Source organism: Mustela putorius, unplaced genomic scaffold (genome assembly GCF_011764305.1).
Source record: "Mustela putorius furo isolate JIRA1106 unplaced genomic scaffold, ASM1176430v1.1 tig00000095_pilon_pilon_pilon, whole genome shotgun sequence".
NCBI lineage: Eukaryota > Metazoa > Chordata > Mammalia > Carnivora > Mustelidae > Mustela > Mustela putorius.
Window position 1 is genome coordinate 7184552 of NW_025421280.1, and position 21745 is coordinate 7206296.

Here is a 21745-nt window from a genome sequence, read left to right on the forward strand (position 1 = left end):
TCCTTACATTAATAAATCTGTTCTGACCTTGCCTGGAGGTTTGCTTTCTGATTCTAGGGTTTTTCTCATCAGCTTTGAACCCTCACTCTTGGTTAGTGGATATTGGGGGAATCCTGCAAGGTAGCTCTGGAGACCGGCCCTGTGCACAGCCCGGCTGGACTGTGAGGGTGCTGAGATGAAGGTCAAGGACACCGACCCCTCCCCCACAATGGAAGGCAGCCCTAGTGAAACGTCCATCGAGGCCCAAAGTGGCCAGATTTCCTGGCTCCCCTGTCCAAGAGTAAAGATTTTAAGTGTGTCATCGGAAACCCGTCCCTCTGGGTGTGTGCTGGCTTTTGTCCCCAGCCCCACCAGTGTCTGTGACAGAATGAGGAAGGCCCCCACTGACCCCTGTGTTCTCTGTCCTGCTCTGCTCCAGCAACCTGGCAAGCAACCGGATTGGTACCCTGGAGTCGGGAGCGTTCGATGGCCTGTCACGGTCGCTGGTAATGCTTCGCCTGAGCAAAAACAGGATCACCCACCTTCCCATGAAAGCATTCAAATTACCCAGGCTGACACAACTGTGAGTATCAGAACCCACGCTTTCATTAAGGTGAGCCAGACCCGATGGAGGCCAGATGTCCCCACGGACCGTGTTCCCAATGCAGCCCCTTCCTCACCCCGCCTCCATCAGGCTCTGCGTAAACTATCCTTAATGGCCCTGTGGCGACACCTAATAAAAGCAAATTAGACGCTGGGTCTGGTGCCTGTGGCCTGCCTCAGGTTGTGGAGAAACCAAGATCCACTGAGGATATATATGCTTGTCCTCACTGGCACGTTCCAAAATGAAATGGCGGAATCCTGGTGGTCAGCTGATCCTGGCTAATGCTTAGGCTCCTGGTTGGAGCATTTGTCTTAGGGGTTGTGTGTGTGTGTGTGTGTGTGTGTGTGCGCGCGTGTGCGTATGTGTAAAAGTTCCCATAAAATCTGTACTGTGGACGTTATGGTGTCCACCAGCAGTCTGAGAGGAAGAAGAGGTGGGCCATCTTGCTGATAAATATTACAAGGTAGTCAGTTTGATTTTTTGTTAAGAAAGGATTTATTTGTTTTGTTTTTTGATATCCAAAGCTGAGTGCCCTCTTAGGAATGCACAGGGTTTGGATTCAAGAAAACCTATATCTTGGAACCCAGTGGATCCTTTGCTCCCTGGTTTTTTGTTTTCCTGTGTTCTCTTTGTATGAGAAGAGTGTCTCTCGGAAAGAAGCTGGCACCAGAGACTGGGTTTACACAGAACACAGCAGTTGTTCAGGGCCAGGTTTGGCAGCAAGACAGGGTCCCCTGCCCACCAGTGCTCTCACGTCTGTGGTTCCCTCTCTCTCTCTCTCTCTCTCTGTCTCACACACACACTTGCTGTCACTCCTACACACTCACTCTCACACACACATCTGTGCGGGAGAGTGCTGGTCTCTTCAGCCACGGAGAAGGTCTGTGATGCTCAGGATGTCATGTGTGGGGCATCATTGTGAGACACTCCAGAAGTATTTGGGGAAAACCAAGGGCTTTCTGGTCAACCCTGTGTTCTTCCCTTCCCCTACCCCCAGTGTTACTAATGGACCAGCCCACCCAGATTCCTGAAATCTTTTGGTGCACTGAGGTTTTATCACACCGGGGTTGGAAGCCGGCTGTGTGAGCTTCCTGGTGTGTCAGTCCCCTCCTCCCCCACATGCACTCACTCCTCTCTAGCGGTAGAGACCCCATTAACGCCTCCAGTGGAAACCACCATTGCTGTCTGCTGTCCAGTGGTTAGGTGTTTTCCGGATCAGGGCATCTGGTATGGATTTCTGTTGCTGAGCTAAGAGATACCTCACCTAAGACGTCCCCATCCTGAGTCACACCCACCTCCTCACTGCAGAGTCATGGATCAGTCACAGGGAGGCATGGTGGGGCTGGTTTCTGTGGAACCCCATGCCCTCTTCCCTTCATGCGTCATGGCCCGGTCCCTGTCCCTGGCTGCACGGCAGGTGGGAGCAGCTGGAGGACACTTGGTGGGCCCCCGCGGTCCGTCTGGGCTTTGCTGGGACATCCTCACCATGTTTCTCCCTGCTGGCCAGGAACCCAGCTGGGCCTGCGTGGGAACAGGTGTAAGCGGGGAACATGTGCTGCATGACCTCTGAGCCCAAGGCCTTCCTCTCTTTTAGGGACCTGAATAGGAATCGCATTCGGGTCATCGAGGGCCTGACGTTCCAGGGACTTGACAGTCTGGAGGTGCTCAGGCTCCAGCGAAACAACATCAGCAAGCTCACGGACGGGGCCTTCTGGGGACTGTCCAGGATCCACGTGCTGTAAGTGCGGGGCTGGGCTCCCTCAGCCCCTGCCTCGAAGCGTCGCCGAGGACTTCTGCCGGGCCTGGCCCCCTGCCCTCTGGGTCTTGGGAGGCTGGGCCCCGCTCAGTAGCTTTGGTGGCTTTGCCCAATCTAAGAGTCTTTTTCTCAGAGGCGAGGAAAGTCTCGGGGGAGTTCCCGTGGGTCTGGTCGGGGAAGCAGGCTGCTGAAGGCGGAAGACAGAGCGGGTTAGCTTGGGCTTCTCTCCCGCAGCGTGTCCTTGGTGGGCAGTGGGCCGCAGAGTGGGCCCCTCCCACCGGCAGCAGGAAGGTCCCTGTCTCCCTGTTTGGGACTTGACCGTCTGTCTGGATGTGCAGGTGGGCCTCCAGTGTCGAGTTCCTCCCGGGAGATTTATTTATGTTTTGTGAGCTTAGCAGGCCCTGGGGTGCCGATGTTCCACTTTTTACGAGGGAGCCCTCCCTCCCGCCAGATGTGTGGGCCGCAGAGCACGCCTGCAGGCCGAGTCCCGAAAAGCATGTGGAGAAGGGCAGAAAAGGCCGTTACCGGTCTTCCGTTTTTAAACATCTGAATGAGTTTGTCGGCGGTCAGCAGCACACACTCGTGACTGAGTCCGGTCAGAGAGACGGAAACGGGGCCTTGGCCCGTCTCCCCCCAGGCCCCCCCTTTACCCCACTTCTGCTTCCAAAGGACAGTCTTTGGTCGTCCTTTCCTGGGTGGGTTTTCTTTTTCTTTTTTCATGATTTTATTTTTAAGTAATCTGTACACCCAGCGTGGCTCTCAGACTCAGCCCTGAGATCAAGAGACGCCTGAGCCAGCCAGGCGCCCCTCCTGTTGGTTTCCACCCATCTCGGTGGGTCCGCTGGAGACTGTGTTACGGCCAGTGATGCAGCTTGCTCAGGAACCCCACATGTGCGTGTACACGTGCACACGCCCGCGCACACACACCCTCTCCCCTTCAGGGTCTGTAAGTTCCATCGCTGTGTTCATGTCCTCTGTGATAGTTGCAGTGGAAACAGGAAACAAAAACCTGGCATCCCGTCTCGTCAGCTCTGTGCCCTGCTCCGTATCAGAAGCCTCTCTGATGACCCCCAGACCCACGCACTCAGTGAGATGAGGGCATCTGCTAGCTCTGCGGTCTTCATTCCCCCTCCCTTCCTGGCCCTGGGGGTTCGCCACACGTCTCTTTCTATCAGTTCAAAAGCACTTTTACTTGACCGCCTTAAGTCTGTTGTTTTGAACATCGAGATCCAGGTGGTTCTGTGCTGAGAGTCAGAGAGCTCCCAGAAGAAAATGGAGTCAGTACGTGCCCTTTGGTTTTTATGTCGAGCACATTCATGCACGTCGAGGGTTATTTATAAATGTGCTTGCATTTTGTGCAGAGGCAGAAAGTGAGACTGACAAGAGCAAAACCTCGCTGCCCAAAGGCCTTATAATAGGAACATGGGGCAGCCCTGGAATTAGAGGTCAGTGTGTTGGGGCTGCCCTGGGCTCCAGCATGCAGGGTCGGGAACCAGTGTAAGGATGTCCTCCCTTGGGCTCCTCGGTGGGAGCAAAGCCCTCCGCACTGAAATCCGGGCCTTTTCCTGTTCGCTTTTCCTAACAGCCTTGTGAAGTTGCTACCCTCAGGTCTCTCCATCTTACCCATGTTTTAGCCCCATTAGGCCAGTAAAGTGGCAGAACTGGGATTTAAATCCAAGTAGTCTGACCCCGGAGCTCAGGTGTGTCTCCAGGCACCACGGTCCCGAGCGCCGACTTGGAGGCCAGGCCTGGGTTTGAACGCCAGCCCCACACCGCCTGCACAGCTGTGCAGGGATTTTTGGACACAGTATCTAACTTCTCCCAGCCTCCGTTTCCTTCTCTCTAAGAGGGGGACACAAGATACCCCTTACCTTCTCTGCTCTCACTTCCTTTTAGGGGCTCAGCTGTTGCTGGGCCTTGTGCTCGGAGCCCCTGTACCCAGTTGGGTGCCTGGTTCGCTTGTCCTTGGCTAACCAGGTCCCTGCAAGGAAGTCTCCCCCTGCCCTTCGAGCTCCCAGCTCGGCCCTGCCCCTCAGGGCCATCTGCCGGTTGGGTTGGCGGGTCCTCCCCCACGTCCGTCCCAGATGCCCCCCTGCCGCCAGCCTCTCACGCAGCGCACCGCCACCGTCGTTAGCTCCTCAGGACCCTCCCCCCTGGGCTGTCGTTGCAGGCACCTGGAGTACAACAGCCTGGTGGAGGTGAACCGAGGCTGGCTGTACGGCCTCTCGGCCCTGCACCAGCTGCATCTGAGCGGCAACTCCATCACCCGCATTAACCGTGAAGGCTGGAGCTTCTGCCCGAAGCTGCACGAGTTGTAAGTGTCCCGCCTTCACCCTGCATAGAGAGACTCTGCCCGTGGTGACCCTTCAGAGCGTGGTGGCGCTGATGGGGTCTGGGGCCTGGTGGCCTCGACCAGCTCTGACGGGGCAGGGCACTCGGGCGGGGACCCTGCAGCCTGTGTCGGGGGAGGACGGCCCCAGCCAGCCAGGCCCAGGGAGGAACTCGGTGCTTCGAGCTGGACACCCTCCTGAGCTCCTCTCTGCACCCCTGCTTTCAGATGAGCTGGGGCTGTGGGGATCCCTGCAGGCAGCCTGTGTCCCTAGGGCCTTCTAGGCCTTGGAGAGGGTTCCAGAAGGGAAGCCTACGTGGGTGTTCTCCTTGCAGATGCCTGGAGGGCTCTCGTCCATTGGCATCTCCACCCAGGGACGTGTGTGTCTCTAGTGACAAGACTTACTGGGGCTCACACAGAAGGGACCGGAGCGACATCGGCACCCTGACAGTGGGGGAACTGCATGGTCGGGGCGCCCACCTTCCTTCCCTTAGACACGTCATCCCAGCCCTTGTCCCCTTCCCTGTCCCCGCTCTGTACCCCTGCGGCAGGGGGCGAGCTGTCTGTGCTCCTCCCTGCACGATGTGTGGTCCCTCCTCGCTTCCGGACACCCCCAGACTGGGCTGTGGGCCGGGCCTAGGGCCTAGGTCACTGATGGTGACCTACCCGGTCATGGCAGGAGGGCCTGGCCGAGGTGCGGTGTCCATGCGTCCCTGGTGGCCCCTGGAGGGCACACTCGTGCCTGTTTGTTTCTGACCCCCTGCAGAAGATGGGTGCTATTGGAGGAAAAGTGTAGCTTCTTGCCGTATGGGCTCCTCCCCTGTGATGCCCTCCGGGTTTATCCATTCCAGCGTAGTCCATTGTGTTTGTGTTTATAAGAGGGTCTGGGTGGGTGTTCTTTTTTTGTAGACTTCACTGTTGAAGATTCACCCACTGAAATGAACGGCTCTTAAAAGTGCCAGGCCTCTGTCTTGTCTCCCTCTTGACCCCACCAGGCCAGCAAGGCAATGTTTAAACTCAGGGTTGAGTCTTGTGGTGGTGTTTTTCTCTTTCTCTGTACCTGTGGCACACTGGCTTGGATTTCGAATTTCACTGAGCCCGTGATTATCTCCTGTAAAAATCCATAGTCCCGCCTCTTTCCTCTGATGTACCCTCCTCGGGTACGTGTTTGTTAACCTGGCGGCGCACTTGGCTTCCTGGCCCTTCGTGGCAGTGCGGCTGCCTGTTTTTCTTACATGGTATGGATGGCTTCTGGCCACCTCTTGGCTCAGGCTGTGTCCCCAGAAAACCCCCCAGTCTCCTACTTGGTTGCTGTCCACGCCTGGGAACCGTGAGGGAGCGAGAGAGGCCTTCTCCGTCCCCCATGCCCGAGCCAGGCCCGTCGCTGAGTGAAGAGTAGTGCTCGGTCCGGCCGGAGGCCCGCGCACCGCTGGTTTTGAGTTGGTGGTGAAGGCGTGTCCCCTGTCTGGCAGGTAGGGCAATGTAAGCTGTCATCTGTCCCCGTTACCAGGGGCAGAGAAGGTTACGGAAGTGTCTCAACCACCTAGCAGTTTGCCAGGCGTCCAGGAACCTCAGAGGCAGGTTAGGATAGCTTCCCAGCGTTTCCGGCCCCTCCTCTCAGCTAAGTTCTGTAATTGCAGGTGAGGATGTAGTTTTGATCACTTGCCAGGTCCTTCCAACTGACAGACACCATGACTTATTTCCCTAGGAGGGAAAGAATGTTAACTCCCTGCCGCCTTTAAAAACCCATTAATCTTTTCCGATTTTTTTTTTTTTTTTTTTTTTTTTTTGCTTCTTCCCGCCCCAGCCCAAATTTCCCATTTTTCAATCATGGAGGACAAATAGGACAAGTGGCCAACCCAGGGCTGTGTGGTGGCAGAGGTGCAGGAGGGCGTGCCGGGAGGTTGGTTTGGTTCTGGTGCCGGGGAACGCTGTGTTCTGGGTCTGTGTTCCCTGTCCTGTTCACAGTACGAGGGGGGCATCCTGCTTGGAGGCCGGTTGCGGCGGGGGCATGGAGACAGGAGACGCTTACCTGGGAAGGCAGCAAGTTGTGAGAAGCGGGCTGGGTCCACGCAGAGGCTAGTGGTGCCCTCTGCTGGCCGACGTCGGTGGTGTGACTGGGCTCCCTTGCTCCTGACACTGGGGCGACCCCGTCCTGAGAGGTTTCTGATAGCCTGAGTCCAGGACCGTGCCCCACCCCCCCAAAACCCCCCGCCCCTGGCCATGGACCCCGGCATGAGGGATTGGAGCCTTCAGGGTTCTTGTGTTGTATGACCTTGTGTCATCCTCACAGCTTCACAGGCTTTCCGGTCTCCGGGACCTACACAAATGTTCTAGGAGCTGGGGGTGGGGTGCTGGGGGGTTTCTAGCTGCCCGACCCCTCTGGCCCTTGGAAGTGTGGTGAGCCTGCCAGTGTCCTCTCGTCCCACCGAGACCCTGCTGACCGTGGCTCCATGTTCAGGAGCGGGCAGGGGCAGGGCGTGCCCGGGGGACGCGACAGTGACGATGACGTGTGCTTCCCTCCCTCCCCCAGGGTCTTGTCCTTCAACAACCTCACGCGGCTGGACGAGGAGAGCCTGGCCGACCTGAGCAGCCTGAGCGTCCTGCGCCTCAGCCACAACTCCATCAGCCACATCGCGGAAGGCGCCTTCAGGGGCCTCCGAAACCTGCGTGTTCTGTACGTCGTTCACCAGGGCGGGGCGGGGGGGATGGAATGAAGGGGTCCCCTGGCGGGGAAGGCACCACGGAGCCAGCCAGCTGCCTTGTTGAATTCCCTTCTCCTTGCTCTCGAGTCAGAACTGGGTCCAGAACTGACCCACTGCGTGTGGAGAATATCACATTTTCATAGAATTAGCTGAAAAACTGGTTGAGCAGAAAAATGTCTCCGTCCCCCCAGGGTGGCGCTGACAGGGTGACAGTGGCCCAGAACCTTGCCGTTGCCTGCCGTGCCCCTGGGGGGGATGCTTGGGTCCTGCTGCCGGGAGCAACACCGCTGCCGTGTGCTCCGTCTGTCTCTGGAATCTTCCCCACTTGCCGTCAGCACGCTCTGGGTCCAGGAGGCCCCATTTCAGGAGAGGCATTTAGGACATCTTGTGTCTTTCCCTGAGTTACGGTAGGGTCACTTAACAAAGCAGAGGCAACGACGTCCTTTAAGTTCCTTACTAGGTGGGGCTCCCAGAAGTGGCTTCAGGATGCTCTTCTAGGAGTTAAAACTTTTCCTTTGTTGGCTCCAGAGAACTTCCAGGCAGCTCTGGGCATTCAGCCCCCAGAGCGGGGTGGACGGTGTCCGCCGGACAGTCACGGTGGGATTCGTAAGCCTCCTTCCCGGCGTGCCCCACCGCACAGAGGGCCTGCTCTGGTGTGACAGGGAGGGAGGCCTTGTGCCCTTGCACCTGGCTCAGACGCAGCGTCGGCTTCGGTGCTGGGCCATTGTAGGGAGTGTGAAAGAGCCCGGATGCCAGGCCATCAAAGTTGAGGTCAGCCAGCCTCTGAGTGCTTGCAAGGCCCGAATAACAAGGCCGGGAACATTCAGGCTGAGCCAGAAAGAAGAGAAAAGCTTTGGCAGCCGGAGCGAGGATCGAGGAGACAGGCACACACAATGGCAGCTCTGGGTCCCCGGCTTTTAGTCTGAGCATAATAAGGAGAGACCCACCGGCAGGAGGGGTCCCTTCCAACAGCAGAATCTTGGCGCTCCGAGCTTTCTGCTCTAAAATCAAGGTCAGAAGGAGCACTGCACTTCTCAGGCAGAGCTCCTCTCCCTCCTGGCAGTGCTGATTCCTCACGAAGGCTCTCACGGGACCAGGAGCAGCGTCCCTTTCTGCATCGGAAAGGGTTTGGGAGAGGAAGGCGTAGGAACCCAGAACCACGGGTGCCATTGGAGTGGCTGCGGGCGGCGGGGGGGTGCTGGTCACCAGGTGGGAGCTTTGCCTGGCACTGGGATCTGCCCTGGAAGCTGGGGGAAGGAAGCTGAGTCATCCGCCTTGTGATCTGCATTGTTGGAGGAGACTGGGCTGAACAGTTGGCCTCATCCACCAGCCCTGGCAAGCGGGTCACAAGTCTGACTCAGCGCCCAGATGTCGTCCCTGGCTGCAAGTCAGCGCCTCTGCAGGCCCCGCGAGGAGGGACGGTTCCAGCCTCCAAACCTACTTGCCGGCATGGAGTGGTCCTAGGGAGGACCCTGTGCAGGGGACTCCTTCACTGGCCCTTTCCTCTGTGTGCCTTGGGCCATTTCTCAGTCATGTCCGGGAAAGGGACTCTGGTCAGTGTGAGAGCAGACAGGAACCTTAGAGAACCTTTCAGGCTCATTGTTTGTATCCATGGTCAGATGCCTGCTCCGGGGGTGGGTGGGTTCCCATGTGCTGTCTGCACCCTCTTCCTGCCCTGGGCCCTGGCCCTACCCACATGGGAGCAGCCCGTGGAGCTGGGGGTGCTCCATCTTTGAGGCATGCATCTGGAAGAGTGGGAACCCCAGGCCACGCCATGCCACGAGGTGTGTGGAATGGGCTTTCTGTGGCTCAGTGCTTACCCTTGTGCCGACCCTACGTTGTAGCTGGGCATCTGGAATCCACCCAGATGTTTTCAGCTTCCAGGTGGTCGAGTGGGTGTCTGTCTGTTTTCTCACTTGTCATTAAAGAGAGTTGAGAACTCAGGCTGGATGGTGAGCTTTCTTTCTGTCTCCTCCCCAGGGATCTGGACCATAACGAGATTTCCGGCACGATAGAGGACACCAGTGGCGCTTTCACGGGGCTGGACAATCTCAGCAAGCTGTGAGTGTCTCTGAGCTGTAGCTTCTGTGGGGCGGGTCCCAGCGGTTCTGAGGCTCCCCATGCCTCCTTTGTTCTGGGCCCAGCTGGAGCAGGGCTGGCTCGCATGTATCTTCTTTTGTTTGGGAAGAAAAGTCTGAATAAGGGAACCAAGGCATCCCAGCCTTTCTCTGGCCAGTGGTGTCCTCACTGCCCTGGGTGGTTTCCCTGGGGCTGAAGACTAACTAGTTCTTCAGAGGCCTGTTAGATTTTCTTTCCTGCTGAATTTGTGACTGACAGGAAAACAGCTGAATTTTTGGTCTTGCTTTTGCACAAAGTCTTGCCCTCCTAATTCCTAGAAATTGTGTGAAATTCTGAAGCCAAGAACTGTTCGTGGTTTGGAGTCTCTGGTCAGTACTTTTGTTGTCAATCGTAACGTTAAACAGAAACAATCATGACTGTGAGTTAATATAACAGCCATTTGCCTCAAAAATGTTTTTATTTGAAGCTCCTAGAGTTTGTTACTTACTCAGCAGGGCATGTACATACATGTTGTATCTTACAACCTCCTGAGTGCATGATGTGGAAGGCCACCGTTCTGTGGTGGAGGAGGCACAGGTGCAGGGATGCTGCCCCAGACCACACAGCAGGGAGGGTCAGGACAGGCTCTAGAGCTCACCCTCATCCCACCTGCTCGCCCTCCGTGTGTCACCAGCCCTCCCTGCATGTGTCCTGCAGGGACCCTCCAGGAGTGGGGATGGGAGTGGCCATGACCACTGACTGGAAGCTCAGAGGGAGGGCTTCCGCGGGCAGGGAGAGGCAGTCACCGCTCCATCTTCGCAAGCCTTCTTGGGTGACAGGGGGAGCAGAGTGTGAGTGTCAAGCAAACGGCCCAAGAGCCGCAGCGGAGCGTGGGTTCCAGGAGAGCCTGTAGCGGTGGGGGGAGTCTGTAGAGTTTCACACTGGTTTTGAAAAGTGTGGTTTTTACACACCTTGTAGACTCTGAGCCCTGAGTGAGAATCTGCCCTCTTGGCTCTCTCACAATTCTCTCTCTCCTTGAGCATCCTGTATTTTGACATTCTGTCAGCATGTCAAAAAGTCTGTCAGTCTCTTTTTCCTTCCCTAAAAACGTGCTCTGTCTCACGCCCTCCTGGCCCCCGTACGTAGCAGGCCGGGGAAGAGGCAGGACAGCACCGTGGTGGAGCTGCTGGGGCAGGGCACACTGCATCCTGCAGGGGCCTCCCTCTCTGACGCGGGCCTCCGCCCGAACTCATGGATGTGAGGGGCAGGGGCAGCGCGGCAGGCGGCGCCACCAGGGCCTCTGGGGGGTGGGTCCCTCCATTGGAACCGGGAGCCACTTCTTAGGTAGCACGACGTCCACGAGGTTCTGGTGTGTGAGCACAGGTGGTCCGGGGTCGTGCCGAGCGCAGCCTGTGTGTGGAGCCCGGTGCTGCCTTCCTTATCGCCGCAGTCTGTTCCCTGGTGTTTTCTCTCCTCCCCGCTGGACTTCTGCATTAAGTCCTAAGTCCGTGTGCCTCACTCACCCCGGGCTGTCGGACGCAGGCTCGCGGAAGGCAGCGGCTTCCACACTGACCTGGTCCTCAGACCCGGGACCTTGTTGGAATACGCAGTCTCCGGCCTCCTCCCGCTGCGCAGAGTCTCGGGGCTGGGGGCTGTTCGTGTGTCAGAATGAAGGCAAGACAGACAACTGAGGCAGATGGGGACAGGAATTGTTTAACAGGACTAAATACACGCACCTACTTAGACAGGATGGTCTCGTGGTTCTGTTGAAGAAGGAAAAAAAGAACCCTCTTCTTGGATGAAGAAATGAAATGGCGTCATGCCTGTGACCTGTGTCCCCGTTCAGCCCGCGGGGCTGGGCCAGGGGCACGGCAGCGGGGAAGTGAGGCCCGCGCCGTCGGGGGGCTGCGCGCAGCCGTGTGAGGGCTCCCTGTGGGCTTCGTGACACCGCGCCGCCTGCCCGTGGTGGTGTGTGAAATCTTCTCCGTTAAAGCAGAAAATAAGAAAGCCCGCACTTTGCTGCGGTCCTGGCGCCCGGCACTGGTTAGAAGCCACTCCGCCCGGTGTGTGGAAGGTGTCAGGGAAACGCTCCGAGCACCTGCGAGGAAGGGGCCCGCCCGGCCTGGCCGTCCTCTCAACTCGGTCTCCTGCCTGAGACGCTCGGCTGCGTGCCCGTGGCAGGGAGCCGTGTCCCCGACCCCCTGAGTCCCCGTCCGAGCGGCTGGTAGGCAGCGCGCTAGGATCTGTCAGAAGCCGGGAGTGTGTTCTCACAGAGAAGGGCTGCTGTCATGTCTCTGTGGGGCCGCGCTCGCCGCTGGGTCCCTCTGACCGGGTGCGGGCTGGCCTTTCGAGCACGTGCGGGTAGGTGTTCGGGGACCTGCCCGGGAATGCGCAGGGAGAACTTCCTGCCTCCGCTCAGTCAGTCACGGACCTGGGGTCCTGCCACGCAGGAGGTCAGACCTAAATGAAAACCTGGACCGAGAAAGGAATAGGGGAGCAGCAGAGCCGTAAAAGGCCTCCCTCTAGGCAGACGTGGTGGCTGCCGCCCTGCTCTGAGTTTCCCACCTGCCGAGTACGGCCGTACCGGATGGCTCTTCTGCTGGAGCATCCCGGCAGGGCCCACAGACGGTCGCCGGCTCTAGCGCGGTCCCTGCCGTCCTGTTGATGCAGCCCTTGCCGGGGCTCTGCACAGTCCTGGTACGTGAGGAGGCAGGGAGGCTTTCTGGAGCACAAGTTAGTAGCACCGGGGAGCAGGTAGTCGCGTGTGTGTGGAGCGGCTGCTCCGCAGTTCCAGTGCTCTCCATGGCCTTCCCCAGGTAGGGCCACAGTGTGTGCGACAGGAATGTTGGGGGAACGGGAAGAACTGGACCGTGACACCAGCCTCTTGATCCTGGGGAGGTGGGCTGGGCCTGGGTGGGTCCTGCCCCGCATGTCGCAGGGCCCACTGGTGCTGTTCATTGTCACAGGTCGGGGGCGGGGGATCAACAGGTCATGGCTTCTCGGGGTCAGTACAAAGACCCATCTTAGCAGTCCGCCGGCGTCTGCGAGGCTGTGCTAGCAAGACCTGAAAGGCCTCTGGGGACACTTAGCCATGCTAAGAGGTTGTATAGCTGACTTTTGGGGTCACTCTCTGCTCTGAGGCGGGGGCATGGGGCAGATCAGGCCTGCAGTCCCTTTTCTGGGAGCCCTGGATCAGGTGTAGCCAAGCGTCAGCCACCGCTTTCCTGGGGACAGAAGGAGCCTCCCCCCAGTCCGTGGTCCTGGCTTTCCCCTCTCCCCACAGCCACCCTTTCTTGGAGCCGGCCCAGCCTGCCAGCTTGAGCCCCCGCCCCCAGATGTGCGCCTGGAGAATGTAAGGGGCTATTTTAATCCACCAGCGGGGTGGTTAACCCCCACATAATTGAGAATTTGTTTTATTGCTATTGTTACCATTAGAAATAACGGGCTGCCCTCCCCGTAAAAGAGGTCAGCGTGACTAATGTGTAATGAAGGCAATAAAGGCCAGCTTTCTCCTGGATCGGGTTTACGGGAGATTTCACTAAATAGTGAATACGTTTTACGGGGACCTGAAGCACAGTGACCCAGCCCGGGGGACCCGAGGAAGCGAGAGGCTGGCAGGCGCTCGCGGACGCCTGCGCTCGGGGCCCCGCGTGCCGCTCCTCGCCGGGCGGGCGCCGGGGTTCGGGCAGGCAGGCAGGCAGTGTGGCCGGCGGGTTGCTGCGTGCTGGGGTTACTGGTTTTGGAATGAAAGCTTGCGATGCAGACAGCGTGTGGAAACCCTTTCAGGAGGAGGCTGTTCTCACATTCACCCAGGCTGCCTCCGGGAGAAAGAAAAGTCAGAGGGGTCTCTGGTCTTTGTGATCCTCCATCTCCCAGCGGCCGGCCGCGTCTGAAGCCAAACTCGGAGCCCCTGGTTGGCTGCTTCGGGGAGGCCCCGCGGGGAGGAGTCTGTTCCTCATGAAACGGGGGGACCCAGCAGCTCCCGTGCTCACCCTGCAGGTGTCCGTTGGGTTTTCAGTGCCCCCCATCCCCGAGAGTAGGGGGGAAGCTCCTCCTCCCGTGGCTCGCGTTGCTGGCTGGGCCTGTCCGTGTGTGGTCCCATCTCCGGATGGTGGCCCGGGGAGTCCGGCACGGTTGCTGGAGGCTCAGGGCCCAGGCGGCAGGTCCCACCTGGCTGGGACCTCTTCGAGGCTCCTGGACACTTTCTTTGCTGCTTTCAGGGCAGGGCTGGTGGCTGCTGTCTTCCCTCACAGTCTTCATGCAGGTTTGAAGGTAGAGCTGGCCCCCAGTGGAGATGTCTCTCGAGTTCTCGGGGGGATCCCAGACAACAGCTGTGCTCTTCCCCGGCTGCCTACCGTGTCCACCTGAGGAAGCCCTTCCTCCCTGAGCTGGGGACTCAGACTTCGCAGCAGCCCCCATTCTCGACAGGCCCTTTAGGTGCTCCTGCTGGGCATCAGGCAGGAGAGCCCACGCATCTGTCGGCACGACTGGCTAGGAGGGTGCTCGCTGGGAGGGCGTTTCCTCTGGCTGCAGGAGGTACAGGGCATGCCCAGCTGAGCTGTCGTCAGAGTGTCACATAGTGAGGAGGGCAAACTGGAATCTTAGTTCTTTTCATTCCCAGTGTCCAGCCCCACTGTGTCCCCCACCCCCACAGCAGACTGACCTTTGGATTACACAGCCCAGCAGAAGCAGCGTTCATTCACTCCAGGTGTACTGCAAGGGGCTGGATTTTGGTTTCTGGGAAAACTCTGGGTAGTTACTCTGGAGGTTGTGATCTGAATTGCTTGGAAATAGGAGCCCCTTCTCAAGGGTAGGCAGTCCAGGGGTACAGGGATTCGAAAACCTTGGAATTGACCTTTGAGGACCTGTTTGGGATTTAATGAACCTAGGGCATCTTTCTGATTCTGGCTCAACAACAAGAAGAAATCTGGGCCCTTGCTTAAGGGGCCTGCCCTGCACACCCCGAGGGGCCTTCCCAAGAGGCGGGGTGCAGCTGATGGTGGCTGCCTCCTGGCTAGTAGGGTGCGTGTCAGCTGCAAAGAGCTGGGGAGCCATCAGGAGGGATGCCCGTTTTCCTGCCCTTTTCTTGCTTCCTTTGGGAATCTTTATCCCCGGTTTGCAGAAGTGGGTGGTAGATCTTAGTTCCAGAGACTGCATTCCCTCCCCTGACTCTGCCTCCCCTCACTAGCACAGTGACCAGTCCCCTCTTGCCCGTGAGGCTCTTGGGTGGTCGCCAGAGACAGCCTGGGTCGGACAAGGGGATTCCCACTGAACAGCCCAAGGAGCCTTCTCAGGCGAGACGGCGCATGCCCCTGCGACCTGTCGTCACTGTTACATTCTAATAAAGATGAAAGTATTTCATTTCAGAAAGAGGGAAGGCCTGCATACCTCAGGCCCGTAATCTGAGTGCGGGTCGGATTTCCACCTGCCCCTCACGGGACAGATTTATCAGACGGCACTGCTCTAATTGTGTGTTCTCTCCCTCCCATTCCTCCCTTGTGTCTTTTGTTTGTTTGTTTTCTTCCCCGTCTCTGGATGTTTGGAAATGGCAGAACTCTGTTTGGAAACAAGATCAAGTCCGTGGCTAGGAGAGCCTTCTCGGGACTGGAAGGCTTGGAGCACCTGTGAGTATCTCGCCAGACCTTCCCTGACCTACAGGCCTGCCAAATGCGGCTGCCGGGGAAGTCTGCTAGCAATTTAATCACGTCTTTGTAAACTGAGAAACAGCCTATTTGGAAACGCCAGCTGCTTCCTTCTCATTATAAGTCAGCTTCAACTTTGGCCTTTATTTTGCCCATGCCAGGAACAGTCACAGAACATATGGCCAGTCAGTGAGCGCCTAATTAACGGGGCTGCTGTTTGGATAAATTCTGCCCCCCACCCTGCCCCTGCCCTGCTTCCCCATGGCACGGGCCCCTCCACACCTCAGTGCGGGCGCGGTGTCCCAGCCCCGGCTGACCGCACCACGACAGTGGCTTGACAGTGCCAAGCACACCGTGGGCTTAGCTGGGAGGCTTTCTGCGGCCCTGGTTGCCTCTGGAAGGCTGGGGGGGAAGAAGACGGAGCCAGCCCGGAGATACTCGATTCTTGGTCTGTTTTGTCTGGGAATCAAGCTTCACCTGAATTCTGTTGGGAAAGGTTTTGCCTGTTGACTTGCTGAGCGGGCCTCAACCCAGCTTTGATGCTGCCCTTAGGCTCATGTCAGTTCCCCGGGCGGGGATGGCCACGTAGAGTGGACTTGGGACACAGGTCTGGCTAGTACCTGGTGAAAGCAGGACCGTCCTGCAAAGTCCCTGAGCCTCTTGGCTCAAGCATGTAGCTGACTCGGCAGAGGGTGCCCAGCGTCGGTTTGGATAAGGAAAGACTGTTCTTTTGCAGGAACCTTGGAGAGAACGCAATTAGATCTGTCCAGTCTGATGCCTTTGTGAGGATGAAGAACCTCAAAGAGCTGTAAGTACCTGGGATTCCCTGGTTAGCATGGGCAGAGAATTCAGAGTGAGAAATGCCTTAATTCTGTGATGCCTCGATTTATATACCAGATGGGACAGTTCATATGTGTGTAGGCCCCTGGGGGTGGCTTCTGGATTAGGGTCAGCACACCTGGCCTTAAAGGGTCACATAGTATTGTCAGCTTTGTGGGCCAGAGGGCTCTGTCACAGCTGCTGTACCGTCATCATCATCATAGACAGCAGCCATCAGTAATACACCATTGTATGGGCGTGGCTGTGTGCCCATAAATTCTTACTTACAAAAAATTGGGCCTGCAGCCTGTAGCTTCCTGACCGCAGCTCTAGAGGACGTGCAATGAATTCTCTTCTAGAAAATGGATAATCATTCCTTTAATGATGTCAAGGGCAGTTCTCATGCTCCTTTTAAAAAATAGAGCAGCTCTATTGACAGGGGCTTCCTGAAAGAGCGTGTTGGCGGGGGGGGGCGAGGCCGAGATCACAGGTGGGCCGGTCCCAGGAAGCTGCGATCAGTGAAACGGCGCCCAGCCCACATCTGCTCCGGGGCCGCCGCAGTGATTGCTGGGCCGAGGTGCTGCCGCCGTAGACCCTGACCACGGGCCCCCGGGTGACAAGGGTTGGAAGAGCTGGCTGGCGCCCTCGTCTGTGGCCGAGGGGCTTGTCTGGGTATTTAGGTGGCAACGTCCGTGCTTCCTTTTTTCCTCCTTACGTTAACCCGGTTCTGCAGACAGTCTAGCTGCAATTTTGATTTCTGAAAGATTTGGCTTTTGGTCCTGGAAGTGCTGACAGAAGGGTAGAAGCGCAGGGCTAGCCGTGTTTGCGTCCTGACCTCATCCTCGTTCCCGAGGCTGCTCCTGCCGGGCCCGAGGGAGAAGTGGGGAAGTCGGAAGGCGTAGTCCCCGTACTTTAAAAGGAAAGCAGGCCCCTGATGACACGCCTCTGGATAAGTGAGGGGACGGGAGGCATTTCAGGCACCTGCCTTATGGCATTTATGTAGCTGTGAGATTCAGGCCTGTTGAGTAGATGTTCTTTCTTAGAAGGGTCATGATCTTCAAGTGGTGAGTGTTCACTGTGCATTTCTTTCAACTTTTCTTTGAAAGTTTTAATAACCTGATTAAATGGGAAGCGGGTACTCTGGGAGAGTACCCTTCTGGCCTCTGTAAAGATGGAGGTTTCCTGAAATACTTTTATAGTTGCGAAGAACTGGCCCCTTCCATGTGCTTGGGATCCCCCCCCCCCCCCCAGATATGCCTCAGCGTGGTTCTGGAGGCTCAGCCTTGGCCGCCGCCTGGGTTTCCTGCCACTCGCTACATGGACCCAGTGTGCTGGCCCTGGGCCCAGTCCTCTGATGGGAGAAACGGTTAATTCCACTTGGTCGTTTTCGTCCCCCATCTGATCAAGGCAGGTTGTACCGTGTACTTAGTCATGCTCTGGGTAAATTTCCATAAGCGATGATTAGAAACACATTTTGACCTGGAATCGTGAAAATGCACTGTAAGCCAGCAGAGTGACGGGACGGCCGGAGGCGGGAGTTGCGGAAAGCGGTGTCTGTTAGCAGCTGACAAGGAAGAGGAGCCGAAATCTGCAAAGCCTTGGGGTTGCTGGCTGTTCCCAGTCCCATCTTCCAGCCTCGCTTCTGTCTTTAAAGGGGTGTGTGTGTGGTCAGGGCTCAGTGTCCTCTCTATCTGGCCAGACTTGCTCTCCATCTGTCTTGTTGGTCCTTTTTTTCTTTAGAAAGAGCACTCACGCACGCACGTGGGAACTGTGGGGAGGGGAGGAAGGAAGAGGAGAGCCTCAGGCAGGTTCCACGCTCAGCACAGAGCCCGACACTGGGCATGAGATCATGCCCCGAGCTGAAATCATTCGGACCCGTTAATTAACCAGCGGACCCACCCAGGCACCCCTGGTCTTGCCGGTCCTGATTCACCCTTCAGGAAAGTCTTCTTTCTTCCCGGAGGACCCTCTCTGTGCCGAGGTGTTGTCTCCTCTGTTGAGGTGGGCTTCACTGGAGAAGGCAGGAAATCCGGAAGCAGGCTAGGCGGGTGCTAGGTGGCGTGAGGCATAACTCTTCCCACACACATTTCTGATCGGCAGTAAGTGTCAGGTTTGCTTTTCTCACTTTGTTCCTGTGGCTCACATGAAATCCGTCCCTGCTGTCCACCCAAGTACATCAGGTCTCACCGCAGCAGCCCTGTGTCTTCCTCTAGACTTTACTCAGGCTTTCTGACAGCAGGAGAGCTCCTCTCTGTGCGTCACGGACGCAGCATTTTTGGTGTGTGGTGACAGCCTCTCCGGTCACCACCCACAGCCCCCCTGCAGCAGCTGCCGGTGTCCTGGGCGGGAGTCAGCCACTTCCTCAGTCGTGGCCGTGGGGGCCCTCCTGCCACTGGACTAGCTCCGCAGGTTGATACCTCGAAGAGCAGAGCCACCTGCCCATCAGATACAAATGCACAAATCTTTAAAGTAAGTAAGTAAATAAATAAATAAATAAAATCCAATGCTGATTTAAAGGTCAGATGTGGGCAGACACCCCAGTTAGAATGGCTTTGAGGTCAGTTGTATCAGTCTTTGAAAAAGCACCTTCTAAAAGTATTTTAATACGAGATAGTTAATCTGGGAATCACGAGGAACAGGACCAAAGAGTAGATTTTCCTGAATTTAGCTAGCTGTGGGTTCTCTGGCTTGCATGTCACTCTTCCCTACTGTTTACTAATTTGACAGTTCTCTCCTTAGAAAGCCCGTGTGAAATAGAGGAAAACCAGAAGGTGGCCCATTTGATGTCGTGGTTGACATGTGGGGAAAATGGTGTGTGGAGGAGCTTACTGCTCTCATAGTGGCCCACGTGATGCTTGTGGGCTTTCTCAGTATACTTGTGCCCCCTCTTGTCACCGTGTACTAGAGGCAGCTGATGACAGGAGGGCCCATGTGTTTTCTCCCTCGGCCCTGTGGGGTGTGGGCTGGCCTCCATCACTGAGCCCACGGCCTTGAGGTCTTCCAGGAACAGGGCAGCTAGACTCTTCGGTTGACTTATCTTCAAGTGACTCCTCAGGAAGGAATGTCCGCTGAGATGGTGATTCCGATTTCTGCTTGAAAAACTTATCCTCAGTTGCTGAGAAATGAAAAAGAAAATATTCTCTGTTTTGGTTGGAGCCTCACAAAACCAAAATTGTGCATTCTCATGCTCCCTGGGCAGTGGCAATTAACTAACAAGCACTGTTTAGGGAGCGGAGTCCAGTTCTGCCGGCCTCCTGGGTCACGCTGGTGCAGAGACAAAGACACAAACAAGAGGGAACCACGCTGGTGAGGCTTACGGTTTGGAAGTTAGAAAACAGGCAGCCGTGCCAAATAAAAAATCAACAGCAATGTAGAGAAAGAACACTTCTCGGAACTTGTTTCAGATTTAGATCAAAGTCTCAGACTGGGTTTGGAAGCTCCCATGGCTTATCAGGAGAGTGGGAAAAAGCAGGGGGGATGGGGCTCCTCGTCTCTGTCGGATGGTCAGAGGCTAGAAGAGGTTAGATGGTGCCTGTGGGGTCACTCGAAAGCAGTGAGTACCCGTCTCTGCGCACACGTGCACTTGGGGTTGTGCTAGCCGTGGGGTCAGTAAGGCCCATAGCGTCCGCATCACCCGGGGGCTTGTTAGAAAGGACAGATCTCGGCTTCTACCCCAACGTCCTGAGCCTGACCTGCATTTTGTGAAAATCTCCAGGTAGATGGGATGTCCTGCTCTAGGTCACTGGAGAAGAACGGAGAAAAATCTTTTCCCTTCCTAGATTGCTGGTGTTAACAGCGGAAGCTGACCAGAGGTGACAGAGGGGAAGAATCTGTCCACCAACGGGTGTCCCTGTCTTGAGGTCACACCTCAGACACCCCTTTTGTTTCTCTTTCAGCCACATCAGCAGTGACAGCTTCTTGTGTGACTGCCAGCTCCAGTGGCTGCCCGCGTGGCTAGTGGCCAGGATGCTGCAGGCCTTGGTGACAGCCACCTGTGCCCACCCAGAAGCGCTGAAGGGCCGGAGCATCTTCTCTGTGCCACCGGAGACTTTCGTGTGCGGTAAGACGGGCCTTTGTGACTTTTTTCTCATGAGGGGCCGGGAGGCCAAGGAGGAACCCCTCCGTATGGGAGTGACTCCTGTGATCAGAGGAAACCCCGGTTCCTGCTTACCAGTCAGCCATTGGGTGCAACCGATTTCCCACGGAAACCACACATAGTATTTGCTGCAGGGACGCCTCATTCTGTGGTCCTGGGAGGACGTGCCTTTAATCAGAAGGGACAGAAGGGAGCCTGTCCTGCCTCAGTTACAAGTCAGAATAATCAGTTATTGGAGGAAAGTTGTGTTGTCTGAAGACGGCTCTGGTGCCCAGGTTTAGCTGTGAATTTACTCAGTGTAGGAGGCTGGGGTTTTAATGTGTGTTTCTTTCCAGCCCCAGGAATGAAAGGTTAAACACAGGAAGAACAAGTCTCATGAGAACAGTTACTGTAGTAAAAATAATTCCTTGTTGTTGACTTGCACTCTGGCTGTTTCTCCAAACCACTGAAGTCTGCCCTTGTAACCTTATACTCTTTCTTCCTTCTGATTGTTGGAACATGGGTCTCGCCATCTTTTCTTGACCAAGGGTGCTCGGAGTCCCGTGTTTGGTTGCACAGAGCATAGAGAGGCTGGCCGCCTGGAGACAGGGCTCCTGGTCTCTAAGCAGGAGCGAGGGTGGATTCCGAGGCAAGATGGGAGCTCGGGAGCAGGCGTGAGTCCCTCCTGCCTTTTGTCCTCCTGTCTGCCCCCTGCCTTGGGTGTGATGATCCCAACCGGGAGCCACCCTAGCAGTGTGGGGACCCCCGCGGTCCACTTCACCCTACTTCTTGGGCAGAGCACCAGCCAGTGTGCCTGCTGCAGTCCGAACACAGGTGCCCCCCCTTCCACGCCTCCGCCCGCCACCACCATCACCAACCGCTTCTGAAAGTGGGCTTACCCTTCCTCGTGCTGGTCCAGTCCAGCAAGCATCCCTGAGAGAACACGGAGTGCGGGACAGGCCTCCAGAATGAGCTTTCCTCCGGGCTCAGTGTGCGGCATGTCTGTGCAGAATGTGAAAGTGCATCCAGCTCCCATTCCCAGGGACAGAGCGTGCAGTCCGCTGTTCACCAGGGACCTGGGCCTTGACCATTCAGTTGTTAATCAGCCTTTCTGAAATGGAGCTTTCTGCGCCTTCCTCCCTTTCCCTGTCCCAGGGCATGGTCTTCCCCTTTGGATGAGCCCCTGTGGGACGTGGGCCCTGCTGCGCCCAGCCTCCGGCCTATGGCCCTGGCGTGTTCAGGGTGTTCTGAGGTGCAGCAGCTCTCTGTGCCACACTGTAGCTCAGGCTCGTGAGTCTTCCCCTTCTTTATAAAATGGAAAAACCAACCGCTTCCCACCCATGAGCATTGCATCAGAAAGTCAGCAAGTGTTGGTGAGGATGGTGAGATGTCCGAACCCTCCTGCACTGCAGGTGGGAATGGAAACTGGCGCGGCCCCTTTGGAACACAGTTTGGGAGTGTCCCCGACAATTAAACATAGGACAACCTCCTAGTTATGTACCCAGGAAAAACAAATATATTTACATAAAACCTGGACACAAATGCTCGTGGCAGCATTCTTCGTAATAGCCAGAGAGTAGAGAGAATCCAGACGCTCATCACTGGGACAGATGAAACAGCACGGCCATGCTCTAGAGTGTTACGGGGCCATGGAAAGGGATCATTCGTACCACAGATGAACCTTGAAATATTTGAAGTGAAGGAAGCCGGTTGCAAAAGACCAAACCCTTGGATTCCATCTACATGACAAGTCCAGAAGGAGTGAATGTCATGACCAG

The 21745-nt window shown here is 56.6% G+C and overlaps 1 protein-coding gene across 1 annotated transcript in view; it reads left to right on the forward strand.

The window, feature by feature from the left end:
- Positions 1–21745, forward strand: part of LRIG1 (leucine rich repeats and immunoglobulin like domains 1) — a 109093-nt gene that overhangs the window by 75723 nt on the left and 11625 nt on the right. The window contains exons 5-12 of the mRNA XM_004738322.3: positions 419–562; positions 2178–2321; positions 4510–4653; positions 7202–7345; positions 9354–9434; positions 14984–15055; positions 15810–15881; positions 19789–19952. Coding sequence (XP_004738379.1) covers positions 419–562; positions 2178–2321; positions 4510–4653; positions 7202–7345; positions 9354–9434; positions 14984–15055; positions 15810–15881; positions 19789–19952 — 965 coding nt within the window. The remainder of the gene's footprint in view (positions 1–418; positions 563–2177; positions 2322–4509; positions 4654–7201; positions 7346–9353; positions 9435–14983; positions 15056–15809; positions 15882–19788; positions 19953–21745) is intronic.